The 26,543-nt window shown below is 32.9% G+C and overlaps 1 protein-coding gene across 1 annotated transcript in view; it reads left to right on the forward strand.

Annotated features, from left to right (window-relative positions):
- LOC134712894 (E3 ubiquitin-protein ligase TRIP12-like) overlaps positions 1-26,543 on the forward strand; it is a 47,107-nt gene that overhangs the window by 8,622 nt on the left and 11,942 nt on the right. The window contains exons 6-27 of the mRNA XM_063574888.1: positions 799-894; positions 2,706-2,791; positions 3,238-3,435; positions 4,289-4,381; positions 5,355-5,516; positions 5,729-5,851; positions 7,833-7,944; positions 8,433-8,497; positions 9,146-9,195; positions 9,736-9,892; positions 11,528-11,684; positions 13,601-13,764; positions 14,506-14,731; positions 15,335-15,560; positions 15,993-16,141; positions 17,419-17,570; positions 17,962-18,040; positions 18,635-18,744; positions 21,884-22,069; positions 22,734-22,841; positions 23,536-23,628; positions 23,904-24,101. Of these exons, the coding sequence (XP_063430958.1) occupies positions 799-894; positions 2,706-2,791; positions 3,238-3,435; positions 4,289-4,381; positions 5,355-5,516; positions 5,729-5,851; positions 7,833-7,944; positions 8,433-8,497; positions 9,146-9,195; positions 9,736-9,892; positions 11,528-11,684; positions 13,601-13,764; positions 14,506-14,731; positions 15,335-15,560; positions 15,993-16,141; positions 17,419-17,570; positions 17,962-18,040; positions 18,635-18,744; positions 21,884-22,069; positions 22,734-22,841; positions 23,536-23,628; positions 23,904-24,101 (2,990 nt within the window). The remainder of the gene's footprint in view (positions 1-798; positions 895-2,705; positions 2,792-3,237; positions 3,436-4,288; positions 4,382-5,354; positions 5,517-5,728; positions 5,852-7,832; positions 7,945-8,432; positions 8,498-9,145; positions 9,196-9,735; positions 9,893-11,527; positions 11,685-13,600; positions 13,765-14,505; positions 14,732-15,334; positions 15,561-15,992; positions 16,142-17,418; positions 17,571-17,961; positions 18,041-18,634; positions 18,745-21,883; positions 22,070-22,733; positions 22,842-23,535; positions 23,629-23,903; positions 24,102-26,543) is intronic.

The following is a 26,543-nucleotide window of genomic DNA, read 5'->3' on the forward strand; positions in this document are numbered from 1 at the left end:
AATACTAGTCAATCATATATCTTACACAACAAGAAATACTAGTCAATCATATATCTTACACAACAAGAAATACTAGGCAATCATATATCTTACACAACAAGAAATACTAGTCAATCATATATCTTACACAACAAGAAATACTAGGCAATCATATATCTTACACAACAAGAAATACTAGGCAATCATATATCTTACACAACAAGAAATACTAGTCAATCATATATCTTACACAACAAGAAATACTAGTCAATCATATATCTTACACAACAAGAAATACTAGTCAATCATATATCTTTTTAAAATCTTTCATATTATGATTATATAGTGTGTTATCTCATATATAAGTTATCAAGATCTTATCATAAAGTATATGGAGTTATTTCAATGACACTGTTTTGTCAATTGTATAAATGTACATAATATTTACCTATTTGTTTTTTATGAGTCATTGCAGGGTTATAGAAATACTTGTCTTTCTGTCCATCAGGTCATCTGAGTTCTCTCACATGTACAATTCTTGCCAGATTTTTATCAAAGTTTTATATCAGCGTCTCAAACAAGATGTTAAATGAGTGCTGATAAATATTTGGAATAGTTATGTCCAGAAATATTAAGTGCAGGGAAAATTACATTGTATGTGCTACAAGCCTCAATTTGTTGCATGGTTGTTAAAACATTTATATAGAAGTTTTACAACAGCAATGTCATACTTTGCTTATTTAGTTTCTCAAGTCATTTTTGAAAGTATTTTATGTTTACCTTTATAGTTTGTGAACTATACTTTGTTTTCCTTTCAAGCATTATTAGAAGCTAGAGGATTGTCATCAACTTTATTCAACACACTAGGACCCAGAATGCATCAGATTTTACACAGAACTATGGGAGGTGGAGCAAGTATGTACACACTTCTATCGCAATCAATTTAACAGATGATATTGGATACAACAACCCCCTTCCCCTTTCATGAATGTGATCTACAGAATTAGACTATTGATCGGGTTTGTACTAACATTAGCAACACGACAGGTGCCACATTTGGAGCAGACTCGGCTTACCCTTGGGAAGCACCTGAGATCACCCCCAGTTTTTGATGGGGTTTGTGTTGCTTAGTCTTAAGTTTTCTTTGTTATTTCTAGTGTACTATTATTTTTGGCCATGGCGTTGTCAGTTTATTTTTATACCCCACGCAACGAGTTGCGGAGGGTATAATGTTTTTGACCCGTCCATCCATCAGTCCGTCCGTCCGTCCGTCAGTCCTGTTTCTTGTCATCACAACTCTAAAACCACACAACAGAATTTCACGAAACCTTTTCAGATAATAAGGACATACTATGTAGTTGTGCATATCGATGGGAAATTGCGATTCAATTTTTTTTTATAGGAGTTGTGCCCCTTTGAACTTATTTACTTTAATGTACTACTGCAACAGTTTGTCATTGCAACTCCTCTCAAACCACAAAACAGAATTTCACGAACCTTTTCAGATAATAAGGACATACTATGTAGTTGTGCATATCGACGGGAAATTGCGATTCAATTTTTTTTTCTAGGAGTTACGCCCCTTTGAACTTATTTACTATAATGTACTACTGCAACAGTTTGTCATCGCAACTCCTCTCAAACCACACAACAGAATTTCACGAAACCTTTTCAGATAGTAAGGACATACTATGTAGTTGTGCATATCGACGGGAAATTGCGATTCTATTTTTTTTATAGGAGTTGTGCCCCTTTGAACTTATTTACTTTAATGTACTACTGCAACAGTGTGTCATCGCAACTCCTCTCAAACGACAAAACAGAATTTCACGAAACCTTTTCAGATAATAAGGACATACTATGTAGTTGTGCATATCAACAGGAAATTGCGATTCAATTTTTTTTCTAGGAGTTACGCCCCTTTGAACTTATTTGCTTCAGTGTACTACTGCAACAGTTTGTCATCGCAACTCCTCTCAAACCACACAACAGAATTTTACGAAACCTTTTCAGATAATAAGGACATACTATGTAGTTGTGCATATCGGAGGGAAATTGCGATTCAATTTTTAGCTCACCTGGCCCAAAGGGCCATGTCAGCTTTTCCCATCACTTGGCGTCCGTTGTCGTCGTCCGGTGTCAGTTGTCGTTAGCTTCTCCTCTGAAACTACTGGGCCAAATTAAACCAAACTTGGCCACAAACATCATTGGGGTATCTAGTTTAAAAAATGTGTGGCGTGACCCGGTCAACCATCCAAGATGGCCGCCACGGCTAAAAATAGAAGTTAGGGGTAAAATGCAGTTTTTGGCTTATAACTAAAAAACTAAAAACTCTTTTACACATTTTTACAATCAGTTACACCTCAAATCAGGGAAGAAAAGACACTTACAATCAATTAAGTTGGTAATACTCTTAGTGAAAAGAGAAATAGTTGAATGATTTCATTCATATTGTTGTCAATTTGGAATTGTTACATAGTTCCAATTTTATTTTGAATATGAATCACACATCAATTTGTTGGGGTTGGATGAATAAAGATGACATTTCTGTAATCAAAACATCTATTTTACTAACTTTATCACTACTTTGAAAAAGAAATGCATTGCACTCTTTCCATTAACATTACTGTATGGAGTATTGAGTAGACATTATGTATAAAAGAAAGGGTTTACCAAAGTTTTACACAAACTATTTAAAATCTGACTATGATTCTGTTGATTTTTAGTGAGTAAAGCCCAGCAGTTATTGCAAGGTCTACAAGCGACAGGTAATGAGGACCAGCAATTGTCTGCAGCCATAGAAATGTGTCAGGTGAGTTACACCAGTTTTACATATTTACCACTGAATATTCTATCTAAAACAGTTTTGCCCCTTATTTATATTGGAAAATTTGTTTTTTTCAATGTTAAAGTACTAATTGACAGAATCTTTTGAAAGATTGATCTAATAACCAGGAACAATACCGGGGCCGGAGAGTGTAATTGTTATTGATTTGAAAAAAAAATATGACATAATTTCCATGAACACTACAGTCAGTTGAAGTTGAATTTTAAAGGATTAGTAAAGATAAAAAAAGAAAGTTGAAGGAAAAGTACACTTTTGTGGTACTTCAATCATCAGTAGAATTTTCTTTTTACATTTACTGTGAAATCTAGCTGGAACTCATCACAGCAAATAATGATCATGTCAATGACTTCCTGAATCTAGAGAAATCTGTTTAGCATCTTAGTTATTTATTGAATTATGTATTTGTACAGTTGTTGGTCATGGGGAATGAAGATACATTGGCAGGATTCCCAGTAAAACAAGCCGTACCAGCACTTATTACACTATTACAAATGGAACATAACTTTGATATAATGAACCATGCTTGTCGAGCCTTGACCTACATGATGGAAGCTCTTCCAAGGTCATCAGCTGTTGTCGTTGATGCTGTGCCAGTATTCCTTGAGAAAGTGAGTAGGATAAAGTGATTTAATAGTGAATACAATCTTGTTTACAGCCATACACAAATTGTGCTAGAATAAAATAATATGTGAATAAAATAATGTGTCTCAAGCCCTTACACAATTTATTTATTAAAAGGAGCATAGCAAGTCTCTATAGGAATTATCATATTTCCACCAAATAAAATTCATAAAAAAAAGGGTTTAACCCCTTGAAGGGGGCATTAAGTTATATCACTTGACGGCCTGTCTGTATGGCCATCCGTCCTGTAATTGGTTTCATTCTGTAACTTAATTTAAGCCTCTACTAAATCATTGGCGGATCTAGGGGGGGGGGTCTGGGGGTTGCAACCCCCCTTTTTTTTTGACAATCAATGCAATAGAATGGAAGCATATATTTGGATATTTGGACCCCCCCCCCCCCCCCCCCCTTTACTCTGGGTTGGGAACCCCCCTTTTTAAAATGGCTGGATCTGCCACTGTAAATGTATATGAATATTATACACTATGCCTTATACTACAAAACATATACAGTTTTAATTTTTGTGGTGTTACTTTTTCTGTATTTTTCATTTCCTCTCTCTAACTTAAGTTTGCCTCAAACAACTACTACGTAAGTTATACCAGCTGACTTATACACAATGCTTATTAACTCAAAACTCAGATCAAGTACACACTTGGGTACTATCACTATCACTTTATATAGTAACTGTTCTTGTGTAAACGTTACATGCCAGCAGGGGCATCATTTGTGTCATTCCTCATATTCTTAAAAAAAAATGTAGGACAGGCCATCTTTGATGAATTTTTATTCTCACTAAGTTAAACTGAAGGAGTAACAATGATGATGATTTTATTTCAGCTAAGAGCAATACAGTGTATGGATGTTGCTGAGCAGTCCTTAACAGCATTAGAAATGTTATCTAAAAGACACAGTAAAGCAATACTACAAGCTGTAAGTTTAGTGATAAGATGGATAATATTATATTCAGGAATCAGGATCCATTGTCTTTTGTTTTGTAAACAATTCTAATGGTCTTTTCTATTATTTCTGCGGCTTTTCGAGTCCATTAATATTCCTGTTTTGAATAATTATTGAAATAAAAGAGGAGTTCAAACTGTTATTGACTGAAGTTAGAGTAAATGCAGCGTGAATTATATTTTTCAGGGTGGTATATCAGCATGTCTAATGTTCCTGGACTTCTAAAGTATTACAGCACAGAGAAGTGCTCTAGACTTTATTACTATTATTGACAGAAAGTTAGAGTAAATGCAGTGTGAATTATATTTTTCAGGGAGGTATATCAGCATGTCTGATGTTCCTGGACTTCTTTAGTATTACAGCACAGAGAAGTGCTCTAGACTTTATAACTATTATTGACAGAAAGTTAGAGTAAATGCAGTGTGAATTATATTTTTCAGGGAGGTTTATCAGCATGTCTGATGTTCCTGGACTTCTTTAGTATTACAGCCCAGAGAAGTGCTCTAGACTTTATTACTATTATTGACTGAAGTTAGAGTAAATGCAGCGTGAATTATATTTTTCAGGGAGGTATATCAGCATGTCTGATGTTCCTGGACTTCTTTAGTATTACAGCCCAGAGAAGTGCTCTAGACTTTATTACTATTATTGACAGAAAGTTAGAGTAAATGCAGTGTGAATTATATTTTTCAGGGAGGTATATCAGCATGTCTGATGTTCCTGGACTTCTTTAGTATTACAGCACAGAGAAGTGCTCTAGACTTTATTACTATTATTGACAGAAAGTTAGAGTAAATGCAGTGTGAATTATATTTTTCAGGGAGGTATATCAGCATGTCTGATGTTCCTGGACTTCTTTAGTATTACAGCCCAGAGAAGTGCTCTAGACTTTATTACTATTATTGACTGAAGTTAGAGTAAATGCAGCGTGAATTATATTTTTCAGGGAGGTATATCAGCATGTCTGATGTTCCTGGACTTCTTTAGTATTACAGCACAGAGAAGTGCTCTAGCTGTGACTGCCAACTGTGTACAGAATCTGACAGCTGAAGAGTTCCACTTTGTCAGAGAATCTCTACCATTACTCAGCTCTAAACTCACACATCAGGTACAAGCATTGAGTATTTAGACTTTTCAGAAATTCTTTACCGTGAGTGACTTGAAATATAATTTCACCTTATGAAATAAACACAAGCACTGTAGATTTTTATTTTTTGGATTTGTAATAAAATTGAGAATGGAAATAGGGAACTTTATTCTCAGAGCATTTAATAGTAGATATATGCATCTTTAATTATATTATATAATTTTTGATTTCAGGATAAGAAGTCTGTTGAGAGTTGTTGTTTATGTTTCTCTCGATTGGTTGATAATTTTAGCAGTGATCAGAGAGTACTAAAGGAAATGTCAGCTCATGGATTGTTAACTAATATTCAACAACTCGTAAGTTTTATAATTACATAAATGTATCCAGATGTAATGTACTAGAAGATGTAAAATGTACTTACTCAATAACAAGTTCTAATGCAACATCGTTTGTAACATTAATTTTGATTGGATAACGTCACTAAATTTCATGGCATCAATTCACAATTGATGCTATGAAAAAGTACACGCAAGTTCAGACAATGTTTGACAGATTTTAAATGTATGTTTTAGCATTATTTTCTATCAGTTTGATGACTATATTGTATTTCAAGCTCAGACAGAATCAATTGGTGATTTGATGGTCACAAATATCCATTTACCGGTTTGGCTAACGCGTTGCCAGTAAACTTAAGTTGCAACCATCAAATCACCAATTGATGCCGTCAAAGCTTATAATACAATACAATTAATTCCTAATTATATAACAAAAATTGGAGGCAGAATATGAAAATATCCCAATGGCATACATGTGACAGAGTTGTCAAGTCACAACTGGAGATTTGGAAATTTTCAGCTGGAGTTTGTGCCTCATATATACTGGAGATTTTTTATGGACATTTTTATCGACGTACGCAATGGTTTTTTTGGGTTTAAACTGCATATTTTCCTTTTTTGTTAATGATTCTATAACTCTATAGCCACTTTTACTTGATAGAAGTAGAAGATATGGGGTTTTTAAATATTTATTTATTATATACATGTATAAAGTTCAAGATAAAGTTATCAGCCATCATATATAGTTGGTAAAAAGCATCTCTGCTTAGCTACATGTACATTGTCAATTTTGGTACCACTAACTAAACAGTGGTGTTGAATTGAGCTTTCTGGTGGGTTTGCTGTCTCCATATGCTTGGTCAAGTCATTAGAGTCACCATAGTCAGCTTTGCAACAAGTGTTAAGTATACATATCATATTTGAGGTTAAGTAATATAACTGTTCAATGTTTTAACAGCATCACAAAAAAGTCGTTGTTTATACAACTTTAATTAATCCATTGTCAGTATTTCACTTCAAGTTAATCATCCAGGCATGTGTCTTAAACTTGCTAGTTTATCACCAGGTAATTGCCAATACTCTTTTATTGCTGTATATACAGTCTAATCCTTAACACCTTCATAGATAACTCGAGGCTATTTACCTTTTGACATCAAAACAGTTAAAGGAAACTTCTGTTTTTCTCGGACTTTTCCGATCTAAATTTCGAGTTTCTCAGACTTTTTCTCTGTCAGTATCAATTTTGTAAACAAAAATTTCTACTGAAATTTTTCGAGGTTGACATTTTGAAAAAGCGGAAGATTTCAAATTTTAACGGGAGGGACGGAAGAGGGTCTTAAAAGCGGGAGATTTTGACTCCCGCCGGAAGAATCACATGTATGCAATGGTATTAGATTTTCTTTGATTATATTTTGGTGTATTTTGAATACTTGGCTATAACTGATATTCATTGTAGTAAATTCAGAATTGCTGCCTGCTCTTTATTGCATTGTTGAATGATGCACAAACATGTGAGAATTGTGATTTCAGGAAATGATCCATGAACTTTCTTGTTGTAATTTTTACAAAATTTCAAATATTGCCAAGAATCTTTGTCTATTTTGGGAAGTAATTTTGTATTAGATAAGTATTTACTATGCTGTTAACCTAATGTTAAATGAATACACATTCTTTCTATGTGCACAGCGGCACAGCCATAATATTCACTTAAAATAGAACTAAAGCAATTAATAATTTATTTATATTTTTCAATTATGTAACATAATGTTTTTAGCTAATCATGTATCTGTATTAGAATTCCTCTGTAAGTAAACAGTCCCATCAATGAACTGAAACATTCGTTTCAGATCCCATTGGCTTCTTCTTACATGTACATAGAAATTTTCTCACTGGGTTATATTTACTTATGCTATAACAGGTTCAAACATAAATCAACAATATTCATGTATACGGTGGCTTATCATGCAGTGCTCAAATTTGTTTAAAAACATTACTTTTGTAGTTGGTTGTGAGCCCACCTGTTATTAGTACTGGTATCTTTGTTATGGTGATCAGAATGTTAGCAATAATGTGTGCCAGCTGTCCTGATCTAGCTGTTGTTCTACTCAAACAGAGTAAGTATTTATAAATAAGAAGATGTGGTATGACTGCCAATGAGACAACTCTCCACCAGAGACCAAATGACACAGAAATTAACAGTTATAGGTCACTTTATAGCCTTGAACAATGAGCAAAGCCCATACCGCACAGTCAGTTATTAAAGGCCCTGAAGACACAAATAGAAAAAAAATCAAAGGAGGAAACTAACAGCCTAATTTATGTACTAATAAATGAATGAATAACAAATATATTACAGCAACAAACGACAACCACTGAATTGCAGGCTCCTGACTTGGGACAGATCCCCCCCCCCCTAACCTGGGACAGTGGTGTTACAGTACAACATAAGAACAAACTATTAAAATCAGTTGAAGAAGGCTAAGTTAAAAGAATAAATTGTTTGATTTGATTAAAGATGTGTCTTATTTTATCATTATTCCTGTATAGGATGTCCTCATCATGCAGTGCACTGGCAGTAAATTTAAACATTTTTTATTTTTAGAAATAGCTGATACTTTGTGCTATCTTTTGGTGGGAACTTCTGAACAGACTGAAAATGTTGTTGAGGTTTGTATTTTAGCTATGATACATTTTACATATTTGTTAACTTGAAATTTGTTCGAAAATAAGACTGTTGAATATCATATACACTTTAAATAGGATGAAATATGTGCAGAAAAGGTGTTCTCAGATGTTTTAAAATAGGATGCTACATTTTGGATTGCAACTTAACTAGGCAATATGGTCATGTATCATGAGAGGTCGAAGCTTATTGATTTTGAACTCAGTATGTCCATGGTCAAGGTCATAGGTACTAAAAATATCCTGAAATTTATGCAGAAAAGTGGTTTCCAGATGCTAAATTTGGAAATTTTGATTAATTTAAGAAAATCATTTGGCAATATTATTGAATCAGTAAAACACGAACGTTCCCTAAATTTACTCAAAGATCATCATTAAACAAATTAAAAAAGAACAAAAGTTGCTTTTATAATGTTTTTATTCCATTAATATAAAATATTGCATTTTAGATAGGTCCCCTATAATTAATTTCATACTCTTTATTTGAACTCAGGTGGATACTTGTCTCATTGGCAAATATACCACATCTCCTTATTTTCTGTGTTATGTGTTAAAAGGCATACTAATTTTCTCTTAAAAGATTAATATTAGAAAATAAAATAATAACTGTATATGAATTTGATTGTATTTCAGTTAGTATCCAGAACACCACAGGAGCTGTATGAGATTGTTTGTCTAATTGGGTAAGTTACTGTTTAATAAGATATTAAAACATAACCAAATTAAATAAATTTTCATTCACTATCAATTGTCAAGCAGCAGAATAGCTACCTTTCTTACTGATCACCTCGCATTTTACCTCATCACTGACACATGTATATATCTTATCGCACACAAAGTAAAGTCAGCTTTAGTTAGAATACAAAATTAAGAGTATTATCACTAACAGAATATTTATAGCAGTATAATGAATTATTTGCTTGGTATAAACGTATTCAATAGCTTTCTACGGTTATAAATTTCTGTGTGATTGTGGATGCACAGATTGGGATTGCATAATTCCCTGACCTGATTAGCTAATATTTACCAGAGGTTAAGTTCTAAAAGGATATCACTTGTTGATTTTACAAAAAAAAAATTACTAAGTTTGAGAAAAATAATAACAAAGCTTTTAGATACAAGGAAATTCTCATTCTTGCTTTGTATAAATAAGAATATACCTTCTTTATAAACAATAAAAACATTCAATTGTATTAACTTAAAGACATGTTTATTGTTTACAGGGAATTGATGCCCAAGTTACCAACTGATGGTATATTTTCCATTGATCAAATGTTACGTAAAGGATCGTTCACTCAAACTGATGCAGTTATGTGGCAATGGAGGGATGATAGAAGCATCTGGCATCATTATACAGCAATAGATAGTAAAATTGTAGAGGTAAATCAGTGATTTTGCTTGCGCTCGTCATTTTCATATTTTACGAGACGGTTTGCGAAATAACAAATGTATTTCATATCAATTTCGTCACTTAAATTTGGAAACTGTAAAAATATTTACACATCAAATTACTTGAATTCTACCTGTCTTTATGTTTATGACAAGTTTATGACCCTCAGGTAATTAACGTTTACTAAAGGTGTTAAAAGTTGTGATGATAAGTAATCCGCCTATCGCCAATCAGATGGGTCACTAATCCCTTAATTATTATTAACCCTCATAATTGACCATCATTATAATCTATTTAAGTTAAATCAGTCAATCAGTCAGTCAGCATTTCATTTAAATCATTTCTCACAATTCTGTCGTATTTTCGCCATTTGAACCAAATTGATAATCTTCCCGGACAGTTCACCTTTATTTTAATATCAATATTTCCCTTACGATCATAATTTGCAGTTTGCTTGTCGTAGTTTCATCATTTGAACGTATTTTCGTCATACTTGATATGAATATTCATCAAAAAACTTTCGACAACTTTGATTAAAAAGAATGAACTTTATTCAAAAAGTTCTTTTTAGAAATATTTTCACTTGCAAACAGGTGCTTCCTGTTCTATGTATTGCGCATGCGTGAAAGTTCGTAGATGAATCCGGTTTTATTCTAAAGTTATTATTCAATTGTCACTTCCTGTTTTCATTTCATTGCGTTTAAAAATCGAAAGTAGACGTGATCTACAGTCTACAGTCATTAAAATTGTCACAATAAGCACAGATGAAGATCCTTCTATCCAATATTATAGAAATTGATTCCAATTATCGATTTAAACATATTTTCAAGAATATAAACGATTGTGAAGTGAAAAAGTTGTTGCAAGTTCATTTGTGCAGAAGTTTAAAAAATAGAGGTACCCAACTTTTGTTGATCCGGGGTTTCCCCTGAAAATAACTGAAATGAAGTTGTGATCCATATTACCAGATCCCTGTTCATATCTACATAGTAATATTGCCAATAACTGCCCTGCCTACATTAGCAATCATAAAGTCTTCAAAGATCCTAGACTAGTCCTTGAAGGACTTGGACATATATGTATAGCTAGTTTAATAAACATCCTAGACCCCTTGGTATTATAAATAATAGGGCTGATTTTTATCACGCACAAAAGTGACTAAAGCCCTCAAAATCCTAGCTGAAACCTTGAGGTAAATAATGTACAGAAGTGTGGAAAAACACCAAGGGCACATTTAAAAGTCATAAGACATGACAATGTCAAAAATCAAAACTGAAAAGATACCATAAAATAGTACACAGAATTAGTGTAAGCAACAGTTACCACATTAAAAACCAGGGTGAACTCGGGTGAAGGAAAGGGTAGGCATATCCTGCTCCACTTCTGGCACTTGTCATATATGCTTATTGTAGGTCAAATTTAGTGAGAATTCTCAAGTATAAGATGGTCCTCCTCATGTTGCTTCATTTATATATTCAGCTATAGATTGGGATACTGTAAAGAAAAAAAGTTTGATAACCTTTAGGCTGTAAAACACCCATTTGAGTGTGGATGTTTAATAGTGTGTAGAAAATATGTTATGTAATACACTAATACTTGACAGTGTTACATTTATCTTATTACAGGCAGCCTATCAAGCTGGAGAGGATGAGGTCAGTTTATCTACTATGGGCAGGTCATATACAATAGACTTTAATTCCTTGCAGCAGATTAATGAAGACACAGGCACAGCACGCCCTGTACAGAGGAAACTTAATTCATTTGGTGTCCCACAGCCTACAGGTAAGAAATTATAACCAGTCCAGGCAGTGAAATGAAAAATTAGCTTGTCTTCTACCTAGACTTTTAAAATTCATTCAGTGAATGCATGAAAAAATACTGTGGATTCATTTATTTTCGTGGGTACCAATTTTCGTGGATTATGGAAAACTTGCAAGTTCGTGGATATTTAATTTCGTGGTTTTGCCGAAGTCTCCATACAAGCCTATAGAAAATTTGTTATTCGTTGAACATTTAATTTCGTGGTTCGCCAGTACCCACGAAAGCCACGAAAATTGGTATCCCACGAATTATAATGAATCCACAGTATGTAGATTTTACAGAACAAAAAAAGTAGTCTGCTTTGAAAATGTTGATCTGAAAAAATGTTTTAATGCAAATTGTTTTGGAGTTCAAACTTATGAAACCCTGAAAGACTGTCATAAATGTGAGATGTTTACAACTCTAAAATTGCTATAAAATGTCTGTAAACCTGCTTGAAAATACAACATAAAAAAGAGATGTTTGGTGTCTATAAACCTGCTTTAAAATTGTACATAAAAGTGACATTTTTGGTGATGACAAACCTGCTCTAAAACACTGTTTTTTTGCTATATTTGAAAATGTTGTGAAATCCTTGGTATTTGTTGTTAACTCTTATGTAGTGGATATTATTCATCTTTGGATTTAAACTTATTAGGATGTAGTCGGTGGGACAACAGCTCACTCTGTCTGTCTGTCTGTCTGTCTGTCTGTCTGTCTGTCTGTCTGTCAATCCATCAGTCCAGCAAATCAGTTTTCCACACCTTTATTTCTTCATGCTTGATTTGATATAGGTATATTGATTTTAAGAAGATTTTGCAGCTCTTGGTTGTTATCTTGAATATTATTATAGATAGAGATAATCTGTAAACAGCAATAATGTACAGCAAAGTAAGACCTACAAAGAAGTCTACATGATCAAAATGGTCAATTGACCCTTTAAAAAGTTATTGCCCTTTATAGTCAATTTTTAACATTTTACATAAAGGAGTAGGTATGGTAAGACCCCTTTTTGGCCCCCAAATTTAGCAGTTTTACAAAATTGTTAAACTATAGATTTTTAATTTATTTATTGGACAGAAGAATGCTTCTGGTACATAAATATTGGCAGTTTTTGACAATACAATGTACATATATTGGGTTGTAGCACCATTAAGTCATGCTAAATTACTGAAATCATCAAAATTCTAGCATTTTAGTTAAATTTTAGACATTTTCCGTGTAAAAAGAAAGTGGCCGCATTCGTGTTCATCCTTATTATTGAAATGTAAGTTGTATTTTATGAAAATACATAATATATCTAAAGGTTGTGGATGAACACGGATGTTGCCACTTTCATTTTTGACAAAAAACATCTATAAAGTGACATTTTTTGGCATATTTGGTAGATTTTTTATATTTGAGCTTGAATCGGATCGTTTTTAATGTCTAAATCAGTTAAAATCTTCCACATAAACTAATTGAATCAAGTAAAATAGACATTTTAAGTGTTTAAAAAGTGGTCAAAATCTTTCGTCAGATGAACTTGAAATTTAAGGCCAAAATCAGTCCTTACCGGACCTTCTCCTTTTGTAAATTCATAAATCATTATAGATAGAAATAATTGTAAGCAGCAAGAATGTTCAGTTAAGTAAGATCTACAAACACATGACCATCACTAAAACACAATTTTGTCATGAATCCATCTGTTTCCTTTGTTTATGACATTCACATAGACCAAGGTGAGTGACAAAGGTGCTTTAGAGACTCTAGTTTTGTCATTCTTGAAGATTTTGATTTGATAAAAAAAGGTCTGTAATTTTACAGGGTCATCCCAACCAACAGATTTACTGGTATAGATAGATGGGATTCTAGAGCAGAAATTCTAAAATTCTAAAAAATTATATTTATTATTACAGGGTCCTCCACCAATACCACAACACCACCATCCTCCACTACAACCACAGATCCACTGGTAGATAGATGTGATTCTAGAGCAGAAATTCTAAAGGAGGACATGGAGTTAGCCTCAGCTTTCATACAAACTCTCTTCTCTGTCTTGTATGAAGTCTATAGTTCATCTGTAAGTTCTTAAATACTTTTAACTTTCTAAAAGGTTGAATTGATCCATAGCATCTATTTTGCTAATTTGATATTAATGATATGAATTGCAACTCTTTTGATATCAGTTTGTTAGTTTTCAGGTATTTGCTTGGGGTAATTTTGCTCTTGTTTTGTTTAAATGCCACCGCTGTTTGAAGTTATTATGTTTTACATCTGTACCTCTGTCCATGTGTCCTGAGATTGGTTTCAGTTATGTTACTCTATTTTGCCTCAATCAAATGTTATGAAACTAATACACAGTGTTATTACCTTGAATAGTTATCAAAGGTACCAGGATTATAATTTAGACGCATCAGCAACGCTGAGATCAAAATAGTTATAAAGCCAAACAAGTATAAAGTTGAAGAGCATTGAGGACCAGAAATTCCAAAAAGTTGTGCCAAATACAGCTAAGGTAATCTTGAAAAGAGATCAAGTTTGAATTTCAATGGTGTCACTTTTACCATTTATAAGTTATGCATCTTTACAAATGGAATGATTCCTGTCCTACAACTTGAGTTTACCAACTGTTATGAATCTTATACACAATTTTTGACATTAATTACTTTAGACTGGTCCTACAGTACGACAAGTGCCTACAGACATTATTACGAATGATATTCTATGCTTACTTTCTTTAGGCTGGTCCTACAGTACGGCACAAGTGCCTACAGACATTATTATGAATGATATTCTGATATTCTTTGCTTACTTCCTTTAGGCTGGTCCTACAGTACGACACAAGTGCCTACAGACATTATTACGAATGATATTCTATGCTGGAGCTGACCTGTTGAGAAGTATTTTACAAACACAGCCTGTGTCCAGCCACATTGCTGCAATGATGGCATCTAATGATTTAAAAGTGGTTGTAGCTGCTGTACAGATGGCAGAAATACTGATGCAAAAATTACCAGATGTTTTCTCCATATATTTTAGAAGAGAAGGTTAGTTCTTCTTTTTTCAATTCCTTTTTTAAAAAAATTCTCTAAAGTATTATAAAGCTGATTGTATTTTAGGGGGAAACAAACCTCCATTTAGGAGATAACTGTATTTTAAGCTCCGACGGCATCAATTAGGGATTTGATGGTAGCAAATTAAGTTTACTAGCGACGCGTGAGCAGAGTCAGTAAACAGGTATTTGCGACCATCAAATCCCAAATTGATGCCGTCTGAGCTTAAAATACAATATTGTTATCTCCATTCTAATGAAACTGACAGAAAACAACGTTAAAACATGTTTTTAAAATCTGTCATATGCCGTCTGCACGTGCTTGACGTCCCATAACATCAATTGTCAATTGATGCCATGTAAGAAAGTGACGTTATCCAATCAAAATGAACGTTACAAACTTTTTTGCATTAGAATGTGCAATATGATATTTAAACAAATACAGAAGGGGGGAAATTATTAAATTATACTGTCTTTGAAAGCTGTCTTACATTCCTAACTACTAGTTTAGACAACACTTAAGTAAAATAGTTGCGACCAAGCAATTAAAGCTTGTAAGATTTATCGATTTTTAATCAAGCATTTACATTTATTTCAGGTGTTATGCATCAGATAAAGAAATTAACAGAAATAGATCCCCAGGCCCCATCCCCTGTCAAGGCATCGCCTTCACCATCAACATCCATCCCCCCACCAGCATCTGTGTCAAGTTCCTCAGCAAGTATCACAAGCAGTAGTACATCATCAGAAAGCATTGATAAAAAATTAGACGGAGCATCAAATGTTGTGGCATCAACGTCAGAGGAACACAGCTCTTCTCAAATGTAAGGTTATAAGTAGACATAAAGTAAATTAAATGTTATGTTAGTATCTTTTACGTCAGAGTATCACAGTGAGAATTATAAATAAAATGATAAAAATAAGAAAATTAAATGTAACATCAGTTATGTGTCAGCTAGAGGAACACAGCTGTTCTTGAATATATGTAACATTATGAAAATAGGCACTGAGACCTATAATGGTTTTTCTTTTACAAATTGTGACTTGGATGAAGAGTTTTCTCATTGGCACTGGTACCACATCTTCTTATATATCTACTAAAATTTTATTCAGTAAAGCTGTTTTCTTGATTTTCAGGGCCGTTTTTACTGTTGATTTTTCTATGTTAAAGTTACCAGTATTTCCAACAGATATGTCATATTCAGTATCTGTAATAATCATAATAATCATGAACATTGAAATGTTTACATTTCCAGGAGACTAAGTGATGTATTAAAAAGGAAGAAACCACCAAAAAGATCACTGGGTCGTAAATGTAAAAATACAGATGAATCTTCTACAGATACCCCTACTAAAGGATCTCCTGCCGTGGGAAACAGAAGTTCTAATAGGGCAAAGTCTGCAGGTAAAAATAAATATACCCCCCAAAAAAGGTCTCCAGTAGGGAAAGCCATTAGTTTTAACGACCTAAGTCCTCAGGTAAAAATAAATATACCCCCAAAAAAAGGTCTCCAGTAGGGAAACCCATTAGGTTTAACGACCTAAGTCTGCAGGTAAAAATAAATATATCCCCAAAAAAAGGTCTCCAGTAGGGAAAGCCATTAGTTTTAACGACCTAAGTCCTCAGGTAAAAATAAATATACCCCCAAAAAAAGGTCTCCAGTAGGGAAACCCATTAGGTTTAACGACCTAAGTCTGCAGGTAAAAATAAATGTACCCCAACAAACAGGTCTGCATCAGTGGAAACCCATAATCATGATAATGTTAAGTTTATATAAACCTGATATATAGTGCTTAGCAGAAGTGATTTGCATTTTCTAAATAATGTGAAACTTATGAATGTTGGAGGAAAAGTTAAAGCTTTAAATCAAACTACATTTAATTGAATTAAAATCTTTTTTGTTAAGCATTTCTATACATTTTCTAAATAATGTGAAACTTATGAATGTTGGAGGAAAAGTTAAAGCTTTAAATCAAACTACATTTAATTGAATTAAAATCTTTTTTGTTAAGCATTTCTATACATTTTCTAAATAATGTGAAACTTATGAATGCTGGAGGAAAAGTTAAAGCTTTAAATCAAACTACATTTAATTGAATTAAAATCTTTTTTGTTAAGCATTTCTATACATTTTCTAAATAATGTGAAACTTATGAATGTTGGAGGAAAAGTTAAAGCTTTAAATCAAACTACATTTAATTGAATTAAAATCTTTTTTGTTAAGCATTTCTATACATTTTCTAAATAATGTGAAACTTATGAATGTTGGAAGAAAAGTTAAAGCTTTAAATCAAACTACATTTAATTGAATTAAAATCTTTTTTGTTAAGCATTTCTATACATTTTCTAAATAATGTGAAACTTATGAATGTTGGAAGAAAAGTTAAAGCTTTAAATCAAACTACATTTAATTGAATTAAAATCTTTTTTGTTAAGCATTTCTATACATTTTCTAAATAATGTGAAACTTATGAATGTTGGAAGAAAGGTTAAAGCTTTAAATCAAACTACATTTAATTGAATTAAAATCTTTTTTGTTAAGCATTTCTATACATTTTCTAAATAATGTGAAACTTATGAATGTTGGAGGAAAAGCTAAAGCTTTAAATCAACACCATTGTGTTTACTTTACATTTAATTGAATTTTGTTAAGAACTTCTATATTTATTATTACTTTGCAGGGAAGGAAGGGAAATCAAGTTCAAAGATGTCTTTCTTACCAAGTAGTTTGAATCCACGAACATGGGGAAAGTTTTCTTCTTCATCAGAGCCACCTAAATCTGGCTTATCAAAGGTTGGTCAGCCAAGACTTTTGACCAGTCTCACCAGAAGTGTAAGTCATATATCATTTACTAGAAGAACCAACAATGCTGCACAAAGGTTTTACTTTCCAAACAAATAGGCAATAAAACCATGTTCTAGAACCATTGGTATACAATAGGAAAGAAATACTATCGGGTCCTGCTGTCTTTTATCACATTTGCAACAACAAACTTCTGCTTCTGATTATTCTGATGCCAACATTTGCCTTAAAAACCATTTCAAGCTTGATAAATTGATCTTGTTAAATGCATATGTCTGATTTTGTAATTTGAAAAATGCATGATTTGATTTTAAAAAGTCTATTGTTATATTGGACAATTTTCATTTCTCTATGGCAACAATTTAATGTTCACCATTAAGAAATGATTTTCTTTTTATTTATTATTTACTTTCTATTTCAGGATGCCTTTAGTCCTAAACCTGTGCTGATAACCAGCCCATGCAACAAAGAGAAAGTGAAAGCCTGGGTTAAAGAGCAAGGTACGAGTTTTACTTAGTACTTGATTTAACTTGTTTTAAACTTCAAAAGGTAGTCCTTTATTTCTTCTACTTTCATGGTGAATATATATCAGCTTTCTATATAAATAATAGATAAGGGGTAAACATCAATGTGACAGCTCAAAAGACATCTAGTGGGCAATAAACAGTCTTCAACACAGTAAGTCAAGCTATAAATTGTCCTGAGTATAACAAAAGATATACATCACACACATAAAGAGACCAATATATCCTGCTCAAGTTTATACAGATAAAAAATAGTATAAATGATTCAGTGTTGAGGATATTTATGGATTCTTTAATGCTCGCAGGATATTATGTATTGCAGATTTCATGAATTAATAATGGAATTAAATATTTCTGTTGCTTTAGATTCTAATAATAGGTAGAAAATATAAAGTTAGATAAAGCATTGATATTCTGGCAAAGCTTGAGCAGAATTTACTGAAAGTAGAGAAATGTCATTGCTACAATAATCAGTGTCTTTCTAGTACTGCGAGTATGACTTTTGTCTGTTTTAATTTCATATAAATTTTAATTTAGCTGGAAGTTAGATAGAATCTTTGTTTATTTCAGCATCTAGATTTTTAGAAGAGTATTTTGGTAATGAGACCCAAGGATCAAGTCACCCTGCTCTCAATATACTCAACAGACTTTGTACTGCCACAGATCTTTTAACAGTTGAGGTAGGGATACACATTTTAAGGTGGCTCCTGGGTACAAAAAATTTAGCAAAAAATTAAACCTTTATTTTTTCATTACAAATTTTATTTATTACACTATTAGTTGTTACTTTATGATATGGTACACAAAACAACCCAAAAAATTATTTGGTTTGGCCCCAGATGACTTTAAAAATTGAAAAAAAGCTCCAAATTATCTCCCTTTGGTGCAAAAATGCCATTTTTTGGCCTTAAATTTGAAATATTTTTTTTGACTCATCGGTGACCTATATTTTTAGCTCACCTGGCCAAAAGGCCAAGTGAGCTTTTCTCATCACTTTGCTTCCGGCGTCCGGCGTCGGCGTCCGTCGTCGTTAACTTTTACAAAGATCTTCTCCTCTGAAACTACTGAACCAATTCAAACCAAACTTATCTGATTGATTCCTAGGGTATCTAGAATAAAGTTTGTGTTTTAATTTCCATTTCATCAAAAAACATGGCCGCCATGGCTAAAAATAGAACATAGGGGTAAAATGCAGTTTTTGGCTTATAACTCAAAAACCAAAGCATTTAGAGCAAATCTGACATGGGGTAAAATTGTTTATCAGGTCAAGATCTAACTGCCCTGAAATTTTCAGAGGAATCAGACAACCCATTGTTGGGTTGCTGCCCCTAAATTGGTAATTTTAAGGAAATTTTGCTGTTTTTGGTTATTATCTTGAATACTATTATAGATGGATATAAACTGTAAACAGCAATAATGTTCAGCAAAGTAAGATTTACAAATAAGTCAACATGACCAAAATGGTCAGTTGACCCCTTTAGGAGTTATTGCCCTTTATAGTCAATTTTTAACCATTTTTCGTAAATCTCCATGATCTTTTACAAAAATCTTCTCCTCTGAAACTAATGAACCAATTTAAACCATACTTCATCTGATTGATTCTGAGGGTATCTAGAATAAAGTTTGTGTTTTAATTTCCATTTCATCAAAAAACATGGCCGCCATGGCTAAAAATAGAACATAGGGGTAAAATGCAGTTTTTGGCTTATAACTCAAAAACCAAAGCATTTAGAGCAAATCTGACGTGGGGTTAATTTGTTTATCAGGTCAAGATCTATCTGCCCTGAAATTTTCAGATAAATCAGACAACCCATTGTTGGTTTGCTGCCCCTAAATTGGTAATTTTAAAGGAAATTTTACTGTTTTTGGTTATTATCTTGAATATTATTATAGATGAATATAAACTGTAAACAGCAATAATGTTCAGCAAAGAAAGATTTACAAATAAGTCAACATGACCAAAATGGTCATTTGACCCCTTTAGGAGTTATTGCCCTTTATAGTCAATTTTTAACCATTTTTCGTAAATCTCCATGATCTTTTACAAAAATCTTCTCCTCTGAAACTACAGAGACAAATTAATCCAAACTTGGCCACAATCATCATTGATGTATCTAGTTTAAAAATTGTGTTTTTTGACCTGGCCAACCAACCAAGATGGCCGCCACGGCTAAAAATATAACATGGAGGTTAAATGCAGTTTTTGGTTATTACTCAAAAACCAAAGCATTTAGAGCAAATCTGACATGGGGTAAAATTGTTTATCTGGTCAAGATCTATCTGCCCTGAAATTTTAAGATGAATGGGACAACCAGTTGTTGGGTTGTTGCCCCTGAATTGGTAATTTTAAGGAAATTTTGCTGTTTTTGGATATTATCTTGAATATTATTATAAATAGAGATAAACTGTAAACAGCAAAAATGTTCAGCATAGTAAGATTTACAAATAAGTCAACAGGACCAAAATGGTCAGTTGACCCCTTTAGGGGTTATTGCCCTTTATAGTCAATTTTTAACCATTTTTCGTAAATCTTAGTTAACTTTTACAAAGATCTTCTCCTCTGAAACTACAGGGCCAAATTTTACCAAACATAGCCAGAATCATTATTAGGCTATCTTGTTTAAAAATTGTGTTTTGTGACCGGACAAACCAACCAAGATGGCCGCTACGGCTAAAAATAGAACATAGGGGTAAAACGCAAAAACCAAAGCATTTAAAGCAAATCTGACAAGGGTAAAATTGTTTATCTTGTCAAGATCTATCTGCCCTGAAATTTTTAGATGAATCGGACAACTCGTTGTTAGGTTGCTGCCCCTAAATTGGTAATTTTGCTGTTTTGGGTTATTATCTTGAATATTATTATAGATAGAGATAAACTGTAAACAGCAATAATGTACAGCAATTTAAGACATAAAAATAAGTCAAAATGACCAAAATGGTCAATTGACCCCTAAGAGGTTATTGTCCTTTATAATCAATTTTTAACAATTTTCATAAAATTTGTAAATTTTTACTAACATTTTCCACTGAAACTACACGGGCAAGTTCATTATAGATAGAGATAATTGTAAGCAGCAAGAATGTTCAGTAAAGTAAGATGTACAAACACATCACAATCACCTAAACACAATTTTGTCATGAACTGTCTGCTTCCTTTGTTTAATTCACATATATACCAAGGTGAGCGACACAGGCTCTTTAGAGCCTCTAGTTTATTATTGTTTTCAAATAAGCTGTACATAAACTAAATATTTGTAAAATTTAAGCGATTTCTTATATTAGGTTATTTTTTTATTTCGATATTTCCTCTTTTTCTCCTATTAGTTCAACAGAAAAAAAGTACATTAACAAAAATGTGTGTTTCTTCCAGAGGCAGATTTTAGCTTAAATGAACGGTGACCCCATTTTTTTATTTCATTTTCCTGGTGCATGGTTTGTAACACTGTAATAACTTTGGAACTTAACCTTGGAAGTAGAGTCATGGTCAAACTTCTAATAATCTCTGATCAGAGAGCTGATGCCCTGCTTCTTTGGTGTAGTTAGCTTTGTCCATTTTCACAAGGGCATTTTCCTTGTCTGCTGGTTTCATCACAACATCATCTTGATTTGTCATCAATTGAATGGCGGTTTTCTCGTCAGAAAATGTGTTATAAAATGACTAGAATTTTTTACCTTGATAAACAACATTAATTTGATTTTGTTGATAACTTTTTCCAGTGTAGCAGATTTGCTTGGTTTTATAATCCCTGAACTCCTCATGAACATAACTACTATAAAACTTTTGTAACATTTGTATAACCTAGAATGATTTTTCTTCAGGATGACTGTGGAATAGATTGTTTGAAAGAGATAGCTAATATAATGAAGGACAGCGATGTGTCTCCATTTGAAATAATACATAGTGGACTTGTTCAGAAACTTTTACAGTATTTAACTTCAACGACAGGTGATGTGCCACGAGATGTCCGAATCAGAAGATTTCTACATATATTCCTTAACTGCCCTGTAAGTATTTTATTAAAGTTATTCAATTTAAATGTAGGACACTGATTCAATTTAACATTGTTGCTATGGGTGTTGGTATATAAACACTTTAAAAAAATAGGCTCAAGTGTAATCACTCCAAAAAAACAATGAGAATTGAGCGTTTAAATAAATCTGTTTACATTTCTCGTAAGTGTATGAATTTTAACATACAGAAAACTACATTTACAAACAAACAATGTTAGGCCAACAAAAAAATATGTGTGTTTCCTTTTACATGTTTGAGTTGGTAGGTACAGATTTATGTTTATTTTACCATATGTTTTTACATCGAGACTATCATTTGTCTATTTGTCTATTCTGCCTTTGATAAAAGTGCTTATTGAAAAATTACAAAAAAAATTGGTAGGCTATTTTTGAGCTTAAAAAATAGGGAGGGTATCGTAATAGGAAACACATCTTTTTATTTGACCTTAGTTTTAAAAAATCATCAATATTTACAAAAAAAGATCAACGTTATCACTTTATTTGTAAGTTACACAGCAAACTGAAGAATTATTAAATTCAAGTTTCATGGCTTTTGCTTGATATTATATTAATTAATATCTTATAAACTGTTGTTTGATCATCTTTTGTTTTGAATGTTATAGTGCATTGTAGTAATTAAATGTTCTGTTGTTTACAGCCTCCAGATGTATTACATTGTAAAGAGGTACACTTAGATTCTGGAAACCTGCCATCAATGACTGCATTGGTTGCCAAACTGATTGGTTGTTTGCACCAGTTAGAACAGGTATTATGATATCTGACAGTTTACTTTCAGTTCATTAAATATGGTAAAGCTATGGCAATTAAAGACTTGTGTAATAGACTTAGAACAACTTCAAATTGTGACTGACTTTATAAGTCTAACTTGCTATAATGTCTAGTTTTACCCTCAAATCAAATAAATAGCTTTTATTAGGTGAGTCATTTCATTAACAAACTTACCAGACAAATGTACTTAATGGCCAGCATCATATTTTTCTCTTTAAAAATGTGAGGGTATACTATTACACCTCTACCTGTCCTTCCATTCATCTGTCTAGTGAATATTTGTCGTCACATCTTCCTCAGGAAATACATAAAAAGGACTTCTGAAGTTTTGTTTCAGGGTTTATATAGGCCAGCTATACCATATGATACATTTTCAGATTCTTCACTCAACAACTTCCTGTTTACCCAACATTTTCAGATTCTTCACTCAACAACTTCCTGTTTACCCAACATTTACAGCATTTTACATATGTGTATCCAAGTTGAAATTTCATCACACTTTTCTCAGGAACTTTTCTAAACTTTGGTTTCATGGTTTATATAATCAGCTATACCATGTGATGTGTTTTCAGATTCATCACTCAACAACTTCCTATTAACGAAAATATTGGGGTGGGGGTATCATCGGTGAGCAGTAGCTTTTTGACTCAAGTATTGCTTTTATTTTGCAGTTCCAGGTCAAAGTTCATGATTTACCAGGTGGAAGTGCATCCAGTGGGAGAGGTTCTAATGCTTTGAGATTCTTCAATACACATCAGTTAAAGGTAAAGTTAAAGCTTCAATACATATCAATTAAAGGTAAAGTAATACACATTAATTAAAGGTAAAGATAGAGCTTCAATACACATCACTTATGGATAAAGTAATAGCTTCTGAAATACACATAAATTAATCAGAAAGTTAAATTGGAGTGCAGATTTTATTACAGTGCAATTATTTATTTTTTTATACAAAAACACCCTGAATGTACAACATTACAAATATAGAAGGGAGGGTATTGGAAGATTCACTTATAATGTTTTAATGTAATATATTACAGTGCAATCTACAAAGACACCCTGAATGTACCACACTTCGCCAGTGGAAGGGAGGACCTGTGAAGATTGATCCATTAGCCTTGGTTCAGGCTATAGAGAGATACCTTGTAGTTAGGGGGTATGGCCGTCCTAAACCTGATGGTGGGGATGATGATATAAGTGATGATGATAATTCTGATGAAGATGTCGATGATACCATGGTATGTGTATAGGGAAAAGATCAATAATTCACATGCTTTAACATGTATGACTGTGGGAAAACATTTGATGTGATACCATGGTATGTGTATAGGGAAAACATCAATAATTCACATGCTTTAACATGTATGACTGTGGGAAAACGTTTGATGTGATACCATGGTATGTGTATAGGGAAAACATCAATAATTCACATGCTTTAACATGTATGACTGTGGGAAAACGTTTGATGTGATACCATGGTATGTGTATAGGGAAAAGATCAATAATTCACATGCTTTAACATGTATGACTGTGTATGTTGATGATACCATGGTATGTGTATAGGGAAAAGATCAATAATTCACATGCTTTAACATGTATGACTGTGTATGTTGATGATACCATGGTATGTGTATAGGGAAAAGATCAATAAATCACATGCTTTAACATGTATGACTGTGGGAAAACGTTTGATGTGATACCATGGTATGTGTATAGGGAAAAGATCAATAATTCACATGCTTTAACATGTATGACTGTGGGAAAATGTTTGATGTGATACCATGGTATGTGTATAGGGAAAAGATCAATAAGTCACATGCTTTAACATGTATGACTGTGTATGTTGATGATACCATGGTATGTGTATAGGGAAAAGATCAATAATTCACATGCTTTAACATGTATGACTGTGGGAAAACGTTTGATGTGATACCATGGTATGTGTATAGGGAAAACATCAATAATTCACATGCTTTAACATGTATGACTGTGGGAAAACGTTTGATGTGATACCATGGTATGTGTATAGGGAAAAGATCAATAATTCACATGCTTTAACATGTATGACTGTGTATGTTGATGATACCATGGTATGTGTATAGGGAAAAGATCAATAATTCACATGCTTTAACATGTATGACTGTGTATGTTGATGATACCATGGTATGTGTATAGGGAAAAGATCAATAAATCACATGCTTTAACATGTATGACTGTGGGAAAACGTTTGATGTGATACCATGGTATGTGTATAGGGAAAAGATCAATAATTCACATGCTTTAACATGTATGACTGTGGGAAAATGTTTGATGTGATACCATGGTATGTGTATAGGGAAAAGATCAATAAGTCACATGCTTTAACATGTATGACTGTGTATGTTGATGATACCATGGTATGTGTATAGGGAAAAGATCAATAATTCACATGCTTTAACATGTATAACTGTGGGAAAACGTTCGATGTACAATTGATTTTGGGAAGTAATTTTCATTACAGTGACTTGACTGTTAGTGTTGCTCTCCACCAATTGCAACTCATTCAAAATTTTGACCAAATTGCAATTTGTTTTATAAAATCAAATTGTTCAACTGGTCAGAAATTTGAACCAACTGCTGTAAAAAACCGCAGCCAAGTCATAAAAGTGCAAGGTGATGAAATAAAACATACTTACAATCCTATAAGACTTTAACTCCACTTTAATGATATTGTGACAAAATTAGATTATCAGTTTGTATAGTTATAGTATAGTCATTTCCATGCTGAAGGGGAACTGTTTATTTTGAATTGCTATTAAATTGTCCAAACTAACTAAAGTTTTTTTCTGCCAGGAACCATTACATTCACTTTGTGGTTAAAGTTTTTAAAATTTTAATAACTTTTTTAAACTATCCTGGAATTGTACGAAACTTGGCCAGAAGCTTGTTTATGATCAGAAGATAGTATCTAGAAGTAAATTTTGTATAGCGATTTTTAAATTGAATATATCTAACCATTTGCAAGAGAATAATCTAACCAGTGAATGATTTATGCTGTAAATACAAACATATGAAATACTTGCATACCTTAATTAGCTACTAGCCTATCTTACTAATCAAAAGAGAAGGATATGTCAATACTAAAGCACCAAGAGGTCCTACCACAAACTGTCACAAGATTTCTTTGTTGATACGATGAAGCATCAAGAGGTCCTACCACAAACTGTCACAAGATTTCTTTGTTGATACGATGAAGCATCAAGAGGTCCTACCACAAACTGTCACAAGATTTCTTTGTTGATACGATGAAGCATCAAGAGGTCCTACCACAAACTGTCACAAGATTTCTTTGTTGATACGATGAAGCATCAAGAGGTCCTACCACAAACTGTCACAAGATTTCTTTGTTGATACGATGAAGCATCAAGAGGTCCTACCACAAACTGTCACAAGATTTCTTTGTTGATACGATGAAGCATCAAGAGGTCCTACCACAAACTGTCACAAGATTTCTTTGTTGATACGATGAAGCATCAAGAGGTCCTACCACAAACTGTCACAAGATTTCTTTGTTGATACGATGAAGCATCAAGAGGTCCTACCACAAACTGTCACAAGATCTCTTTGTTGATACGATGAAGCACCAAGAGGTCCTACCACAAACTGTCACAAGATCTCTTTGTTGATACGATGAAGCACCA

The sequence above is a fragment of the Mytilus trossulus genome, chromosome 3 (genome assembly GCF_036588685.1).
Source record: "Mytilus trossulus isolate FHL-02 chromosome 3, PNRI_Mtr1.1.1.hap1, whole genome shotgun sequence".
Lineage (NCBI taxonomy): Eukaryota > Metazoa > Mollusca > Bivalvia > Mytilida > Mytilidae > Mytilus > Mytilus trossulus.